Source organism: Lolium rigidum, chromosome 3 (assembly GCF_022539505.1).
Source record: "Lolium rigidum isolate FL_2022 chromosome 3, APGP_CSIRO_Lrig_0.1, whole genome shotgun sequence".
NCBI classification, from domain to species: Eukaryota; Viridiplantae; Streptophyta; class Magnoliopsida; order Poales; family Poaceae; genus Lolium; species Lolium rigidum.
Window position 1 is genome coordinate 153,129,456 of NC_061510.1, and position 11,662 is coordinate 153,141,117.

The following is an 11,662-nucleotide window of genomic DNA, read 5'->3' on the forward strand; positions in this document are numbered from 1 at the left end:
CGAAGTAACAAAAGCCACCCGTGCAGATTACAGCCTTATTTTGGTTCTTCATGCGTCCCCGTTCTGGTGAAGCCAAGGCGCTATTCCCCGTACGTTCGTGTATGCATTGCATCCCGGCCTTCCCACGTCCACACAATCATAAGAAACCCCGGGCTCGCCGGTGAGCGATCGATCGACCCCGTCGCTCGCAGCGCAGTTTCAGACAAGAACAATGTCGGAGAACGCGGGGGCCCGGCCGCCAATGTCGGACAGCACGGCGACCATCATCGACATCATCCTCGCCATCATCCTCCCTCCCCTCGGCGTCTTCATCAAGTACGGCTGCGAGGTACGTACGCGCGCCTCCACATCGTCGCAGGGTCGTCGTTGTGACGCTAGATCTTTACCATTACCATCCATACATTTTCTCATTCAGACATTGCAAATATTATGTACCATTCCGCGTGGTTGATCTGATTTGATCCGTTATTTGTGTTGTTTCTGCCCCAGCTTGAGTTCTGGATCTGTCTCCTGCTGTCATTTTTCGGATACCTGCCAGGAATCATATACGCCGTCTACGTGATATTAAAAGAGTAGAGAGTCTCCACACGTCGATAATTCATGTACTAGATCTCCAATCCGAAGCCCAGCGGAAGAATTGAAGGGTTACACGCAAGAACAGTTCTTCGAAATCCTAAGGAGAAAAAAAGGAAGAGGGCAGTTGAAATTGGAACAATTGAAGGAGTTGTTCCCCGCAGTTTTAGGCTATTTTTTATTTTTGTTCTTGCAGAGGATTAGTTATTCCTGTCTGGAATAGCCATACAGTAGAAAATCCCAGGCGAACCTGTAATTATACCCAAAAACATGCAGCGCATATGAACAGATTGTCTTCTCCAGTTCAAAAAAAAAAAGATTGTCTTCTCGACATGTGGGTGTCTTATCTTTATCAAATTTGCACTTGCAGTTCTACGACTACTGTGAGATAGATAGTAGACTAGTTAACATCCATTTCCAATTCAAAACAACAAAACGTGTAACAATTCGTACGAGATGATAATAGGCCCTTTTCATCTTTGCCATCTGCAAACTAAGAAGTTAGCATTCCGGCTGAAACACACTCTCTGACCTTTGCATCTCTTCTCATCTGCATCTTGGTTGTTCCTTTCCTTCTCCTCCATCTAGCTTTTGTCAAATTCACCGCGATCTGCAGTTGGTTCACTTTCAGAATCAACACGGACATACTGCTCTCCTCCTTCTTTTGGCTTCCACCCGGCCTTTTCTCCATCAGACGATTCAATCTTCTCCTTTCTTAGTCTGCATCAGCAGATGCCGGTTCACCCTTGTCCTTGATTTTCTTCTTCTCACCCTCACTCTTATCGCTTTCTTCTGCATCAACATTTGCTTCGACGATTGTCCTTTCCCTCTTGAGTGCCACACTGCCATATGCGTCATTTCCCGGGATTTGCTTGTGTCCCTATCAATCACCACCAATTCAATCTTCACCACCGGCCACCGCCCCATATTCATATAAGTAGGCCGATCGATCACTTCTGCCACAGGACGAGAGAGAGATGGGAGAGCGCGTTGAGTAGAAGCGTACCTCACGACTCACGAGCTGGCGCGGCCTGAAACTACAAGCAAAGTCACTATAGCAGAAGCAGCTCAAATTAGTAAATCAGTGACATGCCGTTTCTTTCGAGCAGCGTGTAATGGGACCATGTGTAGTATATAGATTAATAGATAATCCAATTTCTGTAACCTGCATATTAGATTGGCAGTGTCTCTTTTACTGGTCGTAAATACATGGGTATACAATTTGTCAGCATGGTTTGAAAAAAAAAATCTCTCCGCTTTTTCGAGCTAAAACTTTGACCAATAATTTAACAAATAAAGTATAAGTCATATGACACCAAAATATATATTGTTGGAAACATATTTCAAATATGAACCAATCCTATCTCATATTTTATTGGGCAAATTGTTAGTCGAAGTTCTACCTCAAAATAAATGGTAATCTTATATTTTGGGACTGAAGGACTATAGAACACTAGAGAACATGGCACGAGGAATAGGATGTGTGAAGTATAAAATTAGACTAAGTATACATCACAACAATATTACAACTATATATATCTCTAAAACATACTCACCCACGAAAACAAATCCCTAAAACATACTCAAAAGATTGAAAAGGGTGTACCATAGGAAAGGTCAGCCCAACACCGTACAGCAATACATGGGGCACCACTAGGTTTTTTGTTGTTGACATAAACCGCTCCCATTTTATTGATCAATAATGTTCAAGATAGATACAGGAATCGGTACAAAACTCGAGGGATCTAGCAGTCACAGATGGCGCCCCGGTTCTAGAGAAGTACAAGCCTTAGCTAAATTATGAGCCTCTACGATGTGCTCTCTTCCTTCATGAATGAACCGAACAGATGCAAAGCTCCCAGCAAAACTCATTGATTTCTCGCACAATTGCCGCACTAGTGCTCTCTTCCTTCATGAATGAACCGACTGTCATGTAGGATGTTTTTGCAGTCTGAACTTATGCTGATCTTTCTCTCATTGAGATCAGCAGCTAGAGATAGGGCTTCTCTGCAGGCCAAAACGGCAGGATCAGTAACACCCGGGAAAACACACGCCCATCCCATGTACAGACCCTCACGGTTTTGACAGACTATACCCACAGCACCTCTGTTCCCAGTCCTAGAAAATGCACCATCGACCATTAGTTTTGCACAAATCAGTAGGTGGGGCAAAGCCACGTACCGAACCTTCTGCTAGGAGGCTTCGGACCAGCTGACCGCTGCGGTTGCTCAATCGTGTTCAGATCCGCGAGATAGCTTCTAATGAATAGATTTGTGGACAGCGGACTCTGAAAAATCTGCTCATGTATCACTTTTTTGTGAGCCATCCAGATTGCCCAGTGTCACAAAAACCTTGACAAAAACTTCATGGGTCAGCGATTCAATCAGCACAAAGATCCAATGTTTGGCAGAGGCACTACGGAACCAGTTAAGGTGCCGATGGTCCACAGCTAGAATTGCTGTCGGCATAGGCCTGTGCTGATGGTTGCCGTCGGCACCTCGCCATCGGCACAATATATTCTCGGCACATGCCCATTTATCGTCGGCACAGACTAGCCGCTTTGCCGTTGGCATAGAACTAACGGCCGTTTGGCAATTCGGGCTCGATTTTTTTTTAAAAAAAATATTTTTTCAACTTTTTAAATCTCTCACGTGGACCATTTTAACTCTAACTACACTTAATATTAGATTACATTGCACTCGTGGTCAAACTTGCTGGTCAGTCACTCATCCTCACACTGCTTCAACCCTAGCACACTTAATTTATCTATTCCCTTTGGACGAGCTTCCGTGAAAGAAATGACACATTGTTGTCCTTTAAAAAAAATACTACCATATCAATCCTATTAACCCCTATTCCTTGATGTCGCACATTTTTTATTTTTTGAATTCCAAACAATTACTTATGTAAACTACAATGTATAAGTAATATTAATATTAATTCAAATGACAATAAAATGATTTTATTTTTGTCCTTTTCTATTTAATATGGAATAATTATTATCTTTAAATCTGTAAATCAGAATTTGACAAATAATATGTCTAAATCGATCAGAAAAATGAGAGAAATCCAAATATGACATCTATATCATATTTTGAATATAAAAATGATTTTTCCAAAAAATCATGAGCATTAGATCATGTACGTGTAGTTCAAATCTGACTGACTTCCTACCTATTTGGTAGGAATTTATCTTTTTCACGAGGGGTGGAAGAAAATGTTTAAGATACCCCAGTTGTGAAATTATGCATTTAAGGTGGTCTATTATTTTTTTTAAAATGGGGTGGTACCAGTGTGAAAGTTTCATTCGGTGGTTGCTTCACAAAACACCCCATTTTTTGGGACTAGGAAAATGGAAAATTAGCTTTTTGGTGCGATGAAAAGGAAATCTTCCTCTTGCAATATTATTCACCATCCCAAGATGCACATGTATGCATAATATGCGCACATTATCACAAACTATCCACCGAATCTAGCCATACCATTGGTCGTTCGATCTGAAAGCCATGAAACATCGAACATGATAGCTCATTTATGAGAAGGTTTTTTGAGATATTTGCAATATTCTAAGTTTGATATTTTTCCTTTCAAATATGTCACATAATATGACACCACGCAAAAGTTTTTCTTTGTTTTGATCTTTTTTAATTGCTTATGCCTGTTTCAAACTATGATCAAAACGGCGGGCATGAAGATTCTTAGCGCAGGGATGAGCCTCGCTAAACTTGCAATGGATATCTGATGAAATAGCATATTGTGAATGTAAAAATGATTTTTTCAAAAAAAATCATGAGCATTATATCATGTACCTGTAGTTCAAATCTGACCGACTTCCTACTGATTTGGCCGAAATTTATCTTTTTCACGAGGGATGGACGAGAATGTTTCAGATACCCCGGTTGGGAAACTGTGTATGTAAGGTGGTCTAGTAGTTTTGAAAAATGAAGTGGTACCATTGTGAAACTTTCATTTGGTGGCTGATTCACAAAATACCCTTTTTTGGGACTCAGAAAATGTAAAATAGCTTTTTGGTGCGATGAAAATGAAAGCTTCCTTTTGCAACATTGTTCACCATCCCAGGATGCACATGTGTGCACCATATGGACACATTATCAGAAATTATGCGACGATTCTAGCCATAACATTGGTCGTTCGGCATGAAAGTCATGAAACATCGCACATGATAGCTCATTTTCGAGATATTTGCAATATTCCAAGTTTGATATTTGTCCAAAATAGATCTTATTTTTCTAAAAAAAAATTGATATATTATTTGTATTTTTCTGAATTATAATAATTTAGTTATGATTTTTCGAAAATTAATGTGGTAAAATGGAAAATAGCTATGCTGGCGGCTTTCGAAAATTAATTGTTGTCGGCATAGGCATGACATTGTTACCTCGTCATCACGGCTGAGAGGCTGTACCGACGGCCGAAACTATGACGTCGGTTGCTGTGTCGACGGCTTGCATGCTGGTCTGATCAGAACGGGCCATGTGCCGACGGCCCTGGCATTTAGCCGTCGGCACTGAGAATAGCTGTCAGCATCTTGTGTGTTTCCTGTAGTGAGGGTACAGATGGTTCGAAAAGATGTTCCACTAGCTCGTCATCATCCAAAGACCAAACACTTCTAGCTATTGCACAGTTGAGCAACGAATGTCTCCAAGAGTCAGCAGCACCACATAGGGTGCACCTCGGTGTCGTTGACATGTTACGATTGGTTTAGCAATTCAAATTGACTATCTAGAAATACGATCCTATGTAATATAAATAGCGCAAAAAGATTATAAAAAGTAAAACATTTAAAGTTTCTAATGACTAATACCTTTTAGTAAGATATACTACCTATGTCTCGGTTCATATGTTGTGCGTATTTCTAAATCGTAAATTTAGTTAAGATAATATAAAATATATATTATAAAATATATATCTTTAGAAAGTTGAGTTTCTCTAATAATATAATTTTATATTGTACCGTTAATATTATGTTGCCCAAATTAATAACCTAGAGATATGCGTAAGTCCTATGAATTGAGAAAAAAATACCTAATATTAAGTTGGTCAAAATGATAAGCTAGTGATACGCTAGACTAATAAACCAACAAAAGGGGAGTACTACAATAACTATGTAATGAGTTGTTGTTAAAAAACAATCTCAATAAATTATTAACTACTCCCTCTATCCCAAATTGTAAGGCATCTAAGGATTGGTCAAAAGTCAAACTTTACAAAATTTGACCAAATATTTAGAAAAATATATTTACATATACAATATCGAATGGACATATTAAGAAAATATACTTTCTGGTGAATCTATGCATGTTGGTTCAGTATTGTAAATCTTTATATTTTTAAGTAAAAAACTCGGTCAAACTTAAAAAATGTTGACTTTTGACTAATCCTTAGGCGCCTTACATTTTGGGATGGATGGAGTACTAACTAAGTTATGTTAGGTCTCTAGTGTTTGGTAGAAAATTGGATTATTTAACTTGAAACCACCGAATAATCCTAATAAGTTACTGTACAATATATATTCAAATGCTATTGTTGTGCTCCAAATTAGAAGGCTAACAATGGAGCGAACCGAGGCCGCGTCGCTGGAGATAATACTTGCATTAACTTGTTTTTTGATAGGCAAAGTGATATATATGTTACTTAAGATCAAAATATTCCATGAGAGGGCAAAACACATGAATATATAGGTAAACTGAAAGTATGCAAGATAAGTACTCGTGATAATCATGTTTATATGATGACAAAGCTAATCACGTTACCAAGTTCGAGCTTTGATCGATCTTAGTAGGTATAATTGTTTAGCCCAAGTGGTTGTTCGCGCCAACAAGTGTTTTATTTGTTGTTGTGGAGATTGTTAAAATTATACTATAAGAAGGAGTTTGTTTCAAGGTGGAGTTTGTTATATTATCTAATATCTCGTGTAAGTCGCCGGCTAGGCTTTATTAGATTATAAGATAACTCACGGGAGTGATGTTTTGGCACATGAGTGCGTATGCTCCCTTTATTTTGAAATACATGTTAGACATATTTTAAAATGTCAAAAAAATTGAAACAAAAATTTCGCACGTACATCTTCATGTGCTACGCGCTCACAAAGTCGTTCCATGAAAAACCGACATGTCATGTGGCGTGTGTAAAAAAGACAAAATTCGGTGCTGAAACAAATGCTTGTCACAAGATAAATTTTCTTTTTTTCGCTTAGACTACAAAAAATATCATTTTTTCGTGAAACTTGACGAATACACATATATTATGGAGATGTACATGTAAATTTTTTTGTCAATTTTTTTTAACACTTGCAAATATGTTTTTATGGTAAAGGGATCATATGCACCCGGGAGCCGAATTGAGTTTCTGAACTCACGGCGTTTATAAACACCTTCAATATAGTGAAATTTTGTTGGTTGGCTCTCGGGCTTCATTATTGGTTGTCGCGTTTATATCAGCTATGACATACCATATCCAGGTGTCACGTTCCAAATCGAATATCCTTATCATTGGTTCACTTCAACTACGATATACGTAGATGTTTTAGAACGAATTCAGAGGTGAATACTGCGCTGAAATTATCCCTTTTGTTTAGCAGAGGTATTCTCCAAATAAATTTCCGAATTACATGTGCTACTCATGACAATAGAATGGACTCCCTTTGACACACACACGGCAGGCAAACTTGGACAAATTAAATAAGCAGGACAAGGTGACACGTCACTCAAACAGAAAGGAGACGCACGACTCCACACTTTGACTCGAGTCTTCGTACCCAATTAATTGACCAAACTCCAAACTACCCACACTCGCACACTGCAGAAAGATGGACGTAATAATCGATTGATGCGACGCCATGAATCAGCTAGTGCTTGTGCTCGAAGTCCTCGGTTGCGCGCGTGGGCTGGTAGCCGATGCCGTGGCGGTTGTTGGGGAACATCATGAAGGCGTAGCTGGCGACGCCGCCGACGACGGGCGGCATGACGGCCATGATGGTCCTCTCGCTGGCCTCCATGGCCGGGTAGAGGCACGAGACCGTGTCCCTGTCCAGCAGCGCGAGGGTGGCGAAGACCAAGAGCGACAGCGCCGCGTGCACGAAGTCGCCGGCGCGGAGGCGGTACCCGGACAGGTCCCTCCCGGCGTTGGCGTCCGGGTCGACGGAGAAAGTGCGCATCCCGCGGCGCGTGACGACACCGTAGTAGACCCTGCCGTCGGAGCCAACGTAGCTGTCGGTGAAGGAGGAGAAGGCGCAGAAGCCGCCGCAGAGCGCCACGAGCGCGCCGCTGAGGACCTTGTTGTAGGCGGCGCAGTGGCCGTTGTTGGTGACGAGCGGGCTGAGGAACTGGAACATGAACACCGTGCCGCTCGGCAGAAGCTTGATCAGGTCCGCCACCCCGCGCAGCGCCCGCTCCGCCACGCTCACGTTCCTCGGCGCCGGTGCCGCCATTACTAGTGGCCGCCTCGTCGTGTCGTCGCCGCCGCTCCCTATCTTCGATTCGTGCTACTAGCTGGCTAGCTTGGTTGTACTTCTTGCCTTGGCAGCTACTCGTGGTGTGAGTGGAATGGGATCTCTGAGGATTTATAGGGACGTCGTGCGTGCTCTTTGCTTGATTGCTTGCCGCATGGTAATCTTGTGGAAGGTCCCTCGTGTGGATATTAGATGACGACCGGACCGATCGAGTAATTGAAAAGGTTGCTTGGAAGGATTTCTTTTGTGGCATTGGTTTGCTTGCACTCCTGGACGATAGTATGTATTGATATGGATGGATGGCATTTTTGCATGCTTTAAGGCAGAGATATGCATGCTTCGCATCGGCAGCGTGCTCGCTGGACTTGCTTGCCATACGTAGCTGAGAACTCAAGGGGGTGGCCAAGATTATATTTTCCTTTTTGTTTGGAAGATATGCAGGGAAATCGACATGGGCGTGCACGGGCGGGACTTTGTCCTTTGGTCGGCATTATCTTGGAAGATTGGATTGCTTTTTTGTACGTTAAGCGTACTTAATTAACTAGATGGTACCCCGGCACTGCTGCGGGATATATGGTCTAATTTTGTTATTCCATTATGTAAATGCACCTCCAAAACTAATTAGCCAAAATGATAAAATAAATTATTTATAGTTATGATTGCTTATACCAAGAAAAACCCTGTAACTGCAGTTAGAGAAAGCAGAAATCCATGATTCTGATGTTTTTGAACCAAGGTTAACACCTTGGGCCTGTTTGGTTCATAGAAATTCCAAAAGAAATTTGTAGGGTTCTTACCCATAGGGTTTTTTCCTATAGTTGTCATTTGATTCAAATGACTGGATCCTTCAAAATTCTTAAGGATTGCTTTCTTCTACTACAATCCCATAGGAATCCTAGCAACAGGTTATACCTCTTAAAAAAAATCTATGTGTCTATGAAAACTATAATATGTACTGAAATTTCCCGTGTTTTTCCTGTGGTGCAACCAAACGGAGTCTGCAACTAATTTCTGTATTTTTATTCATGTAGGATTTCATATGTCATGAGATACTATTTATGTGTTTTTTATATTCATATGCTTTTCAAATCCTTTAGATCAAATGGGCCCTAAATTTTGTACATGGTACATATGAGAAGAAGATATCATATATTTTGGAGAAGAAAAAATAGACGGGATAAAGGAATGTACACCAAATGAACCTTGGCCCTATTTTTTATGAAAGGATGCAGCTTTATGTGGACTTGATAACTGTGTTCAGGATGACCTGGTCGGTGATGACGTTGGGACTCCAAGTGCAGAGTATTATGTCAGCAGAATATTTCCTCCACAAGGATGACTCAAGGGTTATATCGAACTCTTGAGGAATGGAGTAAAGAGTTATCTCTCCCTCTCTTTTTCTAGCAATTCTGCAAAATAAAATAAAGCCTTGTGTCCCCAACTCCACCGTGTGGTTTTCAAGCACAAGGTTTCGTGTAAGTAAAAGTAAAATAAAGTAGTAACTAGAGTAAAGTAAAATAAACAAGTTAAGTAAACTAAGTAAAAGCGGTAAAGTTTTGTTTGTTTTGGAGTTTTGAGGGCAAATAAGATAGATAAGTATTTTTCTATTTTCAGATTAAAATAGTGATGCAAATAAAAAGTAAGATAGATGCAATGGAAAGGTATTTCTTATGATTAAAATTGGACAGGGATTTATGGGTTCACTTGACTATTCTCTCTTCTAAGTGGTAGTGGACAATAGCAATTCATCAATGAGATATAAAGAATATAACTTAACATGTGTAAGATAGCATTCATATGGGTATTACGTCCTAACATAGAGATGATGCAACACATCTCTCTTATACTCCACAAGATAGGAAAAACTTCATGCAATCTTGTATTAAGAATTAACAGAGTATAGCATAAGTATTTTGACATAATATTTGAATATCAAATATGCTACCTTGAACAAACAAGATCATCACTTTTATCACGTGACGAACATAGCACATGCATTCACTTTATCCCTAGTGAGATAGCAAAAGAAAAGGCAAAGCTACAATAGATCATGAATTTGTTGTCACTATCCAATCACTAAAACCATGCTATTCCATCTAACACACACATCACCCCACACACGTTCTTGCATATAAGTTGGATTAGAACCAATACTTAAGAACATGATACATAGTATGCATCCGTCAATACATCTTACACAAAGGAGAGTCAAATCTCATAACATCATATCATAGAATAAAGATCCACCACATAGGTCTTACATATATGACCATAATCATGTTTGACAGCTTATATGGCACTAAGAACTATGAAGAACATGAGAGAAATAGATCAAGCTTGATGAGGACATCCCTACCTCACTATCACCTCCGTCATTACCAACTGAAGACGAACCTGCTGTGAAGCTCAAGTCCAATGAAGTTCGGATTGGACCTATTACAAGGGCTCGTGCAAAGCTACTTAAACAACAGGTGAACTTGTTACTAAACGATACTTTGATTGATCAGAAGTTTATACTACCTAAGTCCCATTACTTATGTATCATCAGGTATGAAGAGGTGACAAGCATCGCACGAGGAGGAGAAGAGCAGTTGGACGTGAAGATGGACGTGGAGCTGGACAAGAAGCTGGACATGAAGAAATCTCATGGACGCGCGAGGGAGGAGCGGGATGCATGCGCGAGAGGAGAAGACGAAGTCCAGGCCGGCCCAGCACCCGGTCAGACCGGCTGCCACGCCGGCGCGCCCAGTCCCTGGCCCGGTCCGACCGGGCGGCAGGCCGGATCCACCCCGGCGCCAACCGGGCGCCACGCTGATGCCAACCGGAGGGGTTACTGCGCGACAATTTCCCCGCCCGGTTGCAACCCGGTCCCTGGCCCGGTTTGAACCGGCCAGCCCGGTCCCAGGCCCGGTCGACCGGCCTCCAGACCGGCCGTGTCCGAGTCTGTCTCGACCAGATCTATTCTGGGTCGGTTATTCTTGTATCTTTTCGACCATAAGTCGTTCCGGACGCCTATATAAGTGCCCAGGATGCCCCCCTTAGCTGCTTTAGACCACGTTTAAGATAAACCCTAGTTCTTAGTTGTTTGCTCTGCAAAACTATTGAATTCCCTACACCATATTGCTTGATATTGTGTAGATCTGAAAAAGTCTTGTGTGATCTGCTATTCCATTGGGAATTAGACGGTTGCAACTTACCGCTTCGTGGTCGGCGGCTACGTGCGCAAGTGTGTGGAGTTGCGAATATCTTGCAGGGTTGAGAGCTGTTGCATTGGCGATAGGGACCAATCGAGAGATCTCGTTGCGTCATACAAGTTATCATCTACTTCATCAAGTTACCTCCGCTGCAATCACCCCGTGATCATCATCACCACCATTGCTTACTGTGACATCCCAAATTTCAATCAATGAGAATGGTGGTTTCCAAAGTTCAAATTTATCAACCAACAAAAACTTTTATTTTTGCATGTAGTTCTATGCATAGTATTTGTGCATTTGTGTGACATTGCCATGATGTGTGCTTGCAACCCTTACCAATGTACTAAAACCCTACCCTTGATCCCTTGTGATCACAAAGAAAAGCTAAAACAAAAAAGAAAAGAATAAAAGTTAGAAAATC

General features: G+C 41.3%; 2 protein-coding genes across 2 annotated transcripts; one reads left to right on the forward strand and one right to left on the reverse strand.

Annotated features, from left to right (window-relative positions):
* The first annotated feature begins 241 nt into the window (after positions 1-241).
* On the forward strand, positions 242-576 carry LOC124698443 (hydrophobic protein LTI6A-like). The gene is made up of 2 exons (XM_047230930.1): positions 242-328; positions 490-576. Exons 1-2 carry the CDS (start codon positions 242-244, stop codon positions 574-576), a joined length of 174 nt encoding a protein of 57 aa, XP_047086886.1.
* A 6,675-nt stretch (positions 577-7,251) lies between these two features.
* LOC124698444 (protein DMP2-like) lies at positions 7,252-8,110 on the reverse strand. The gene has a single exon (XM_047230931.1). It carries the CDS (start codon positions 8,021-8,023, stop codon positions 7,442-7,444), a length of 582 nt encoding a protein of 193 aa, XP_047086887.1. The 5' UTR covers positions 8,024-8,110; the 3' UTR covers positions 7,252-7,441.
* Positions 8,111-11,662: the final 3,552 nt, after the last annotated feature.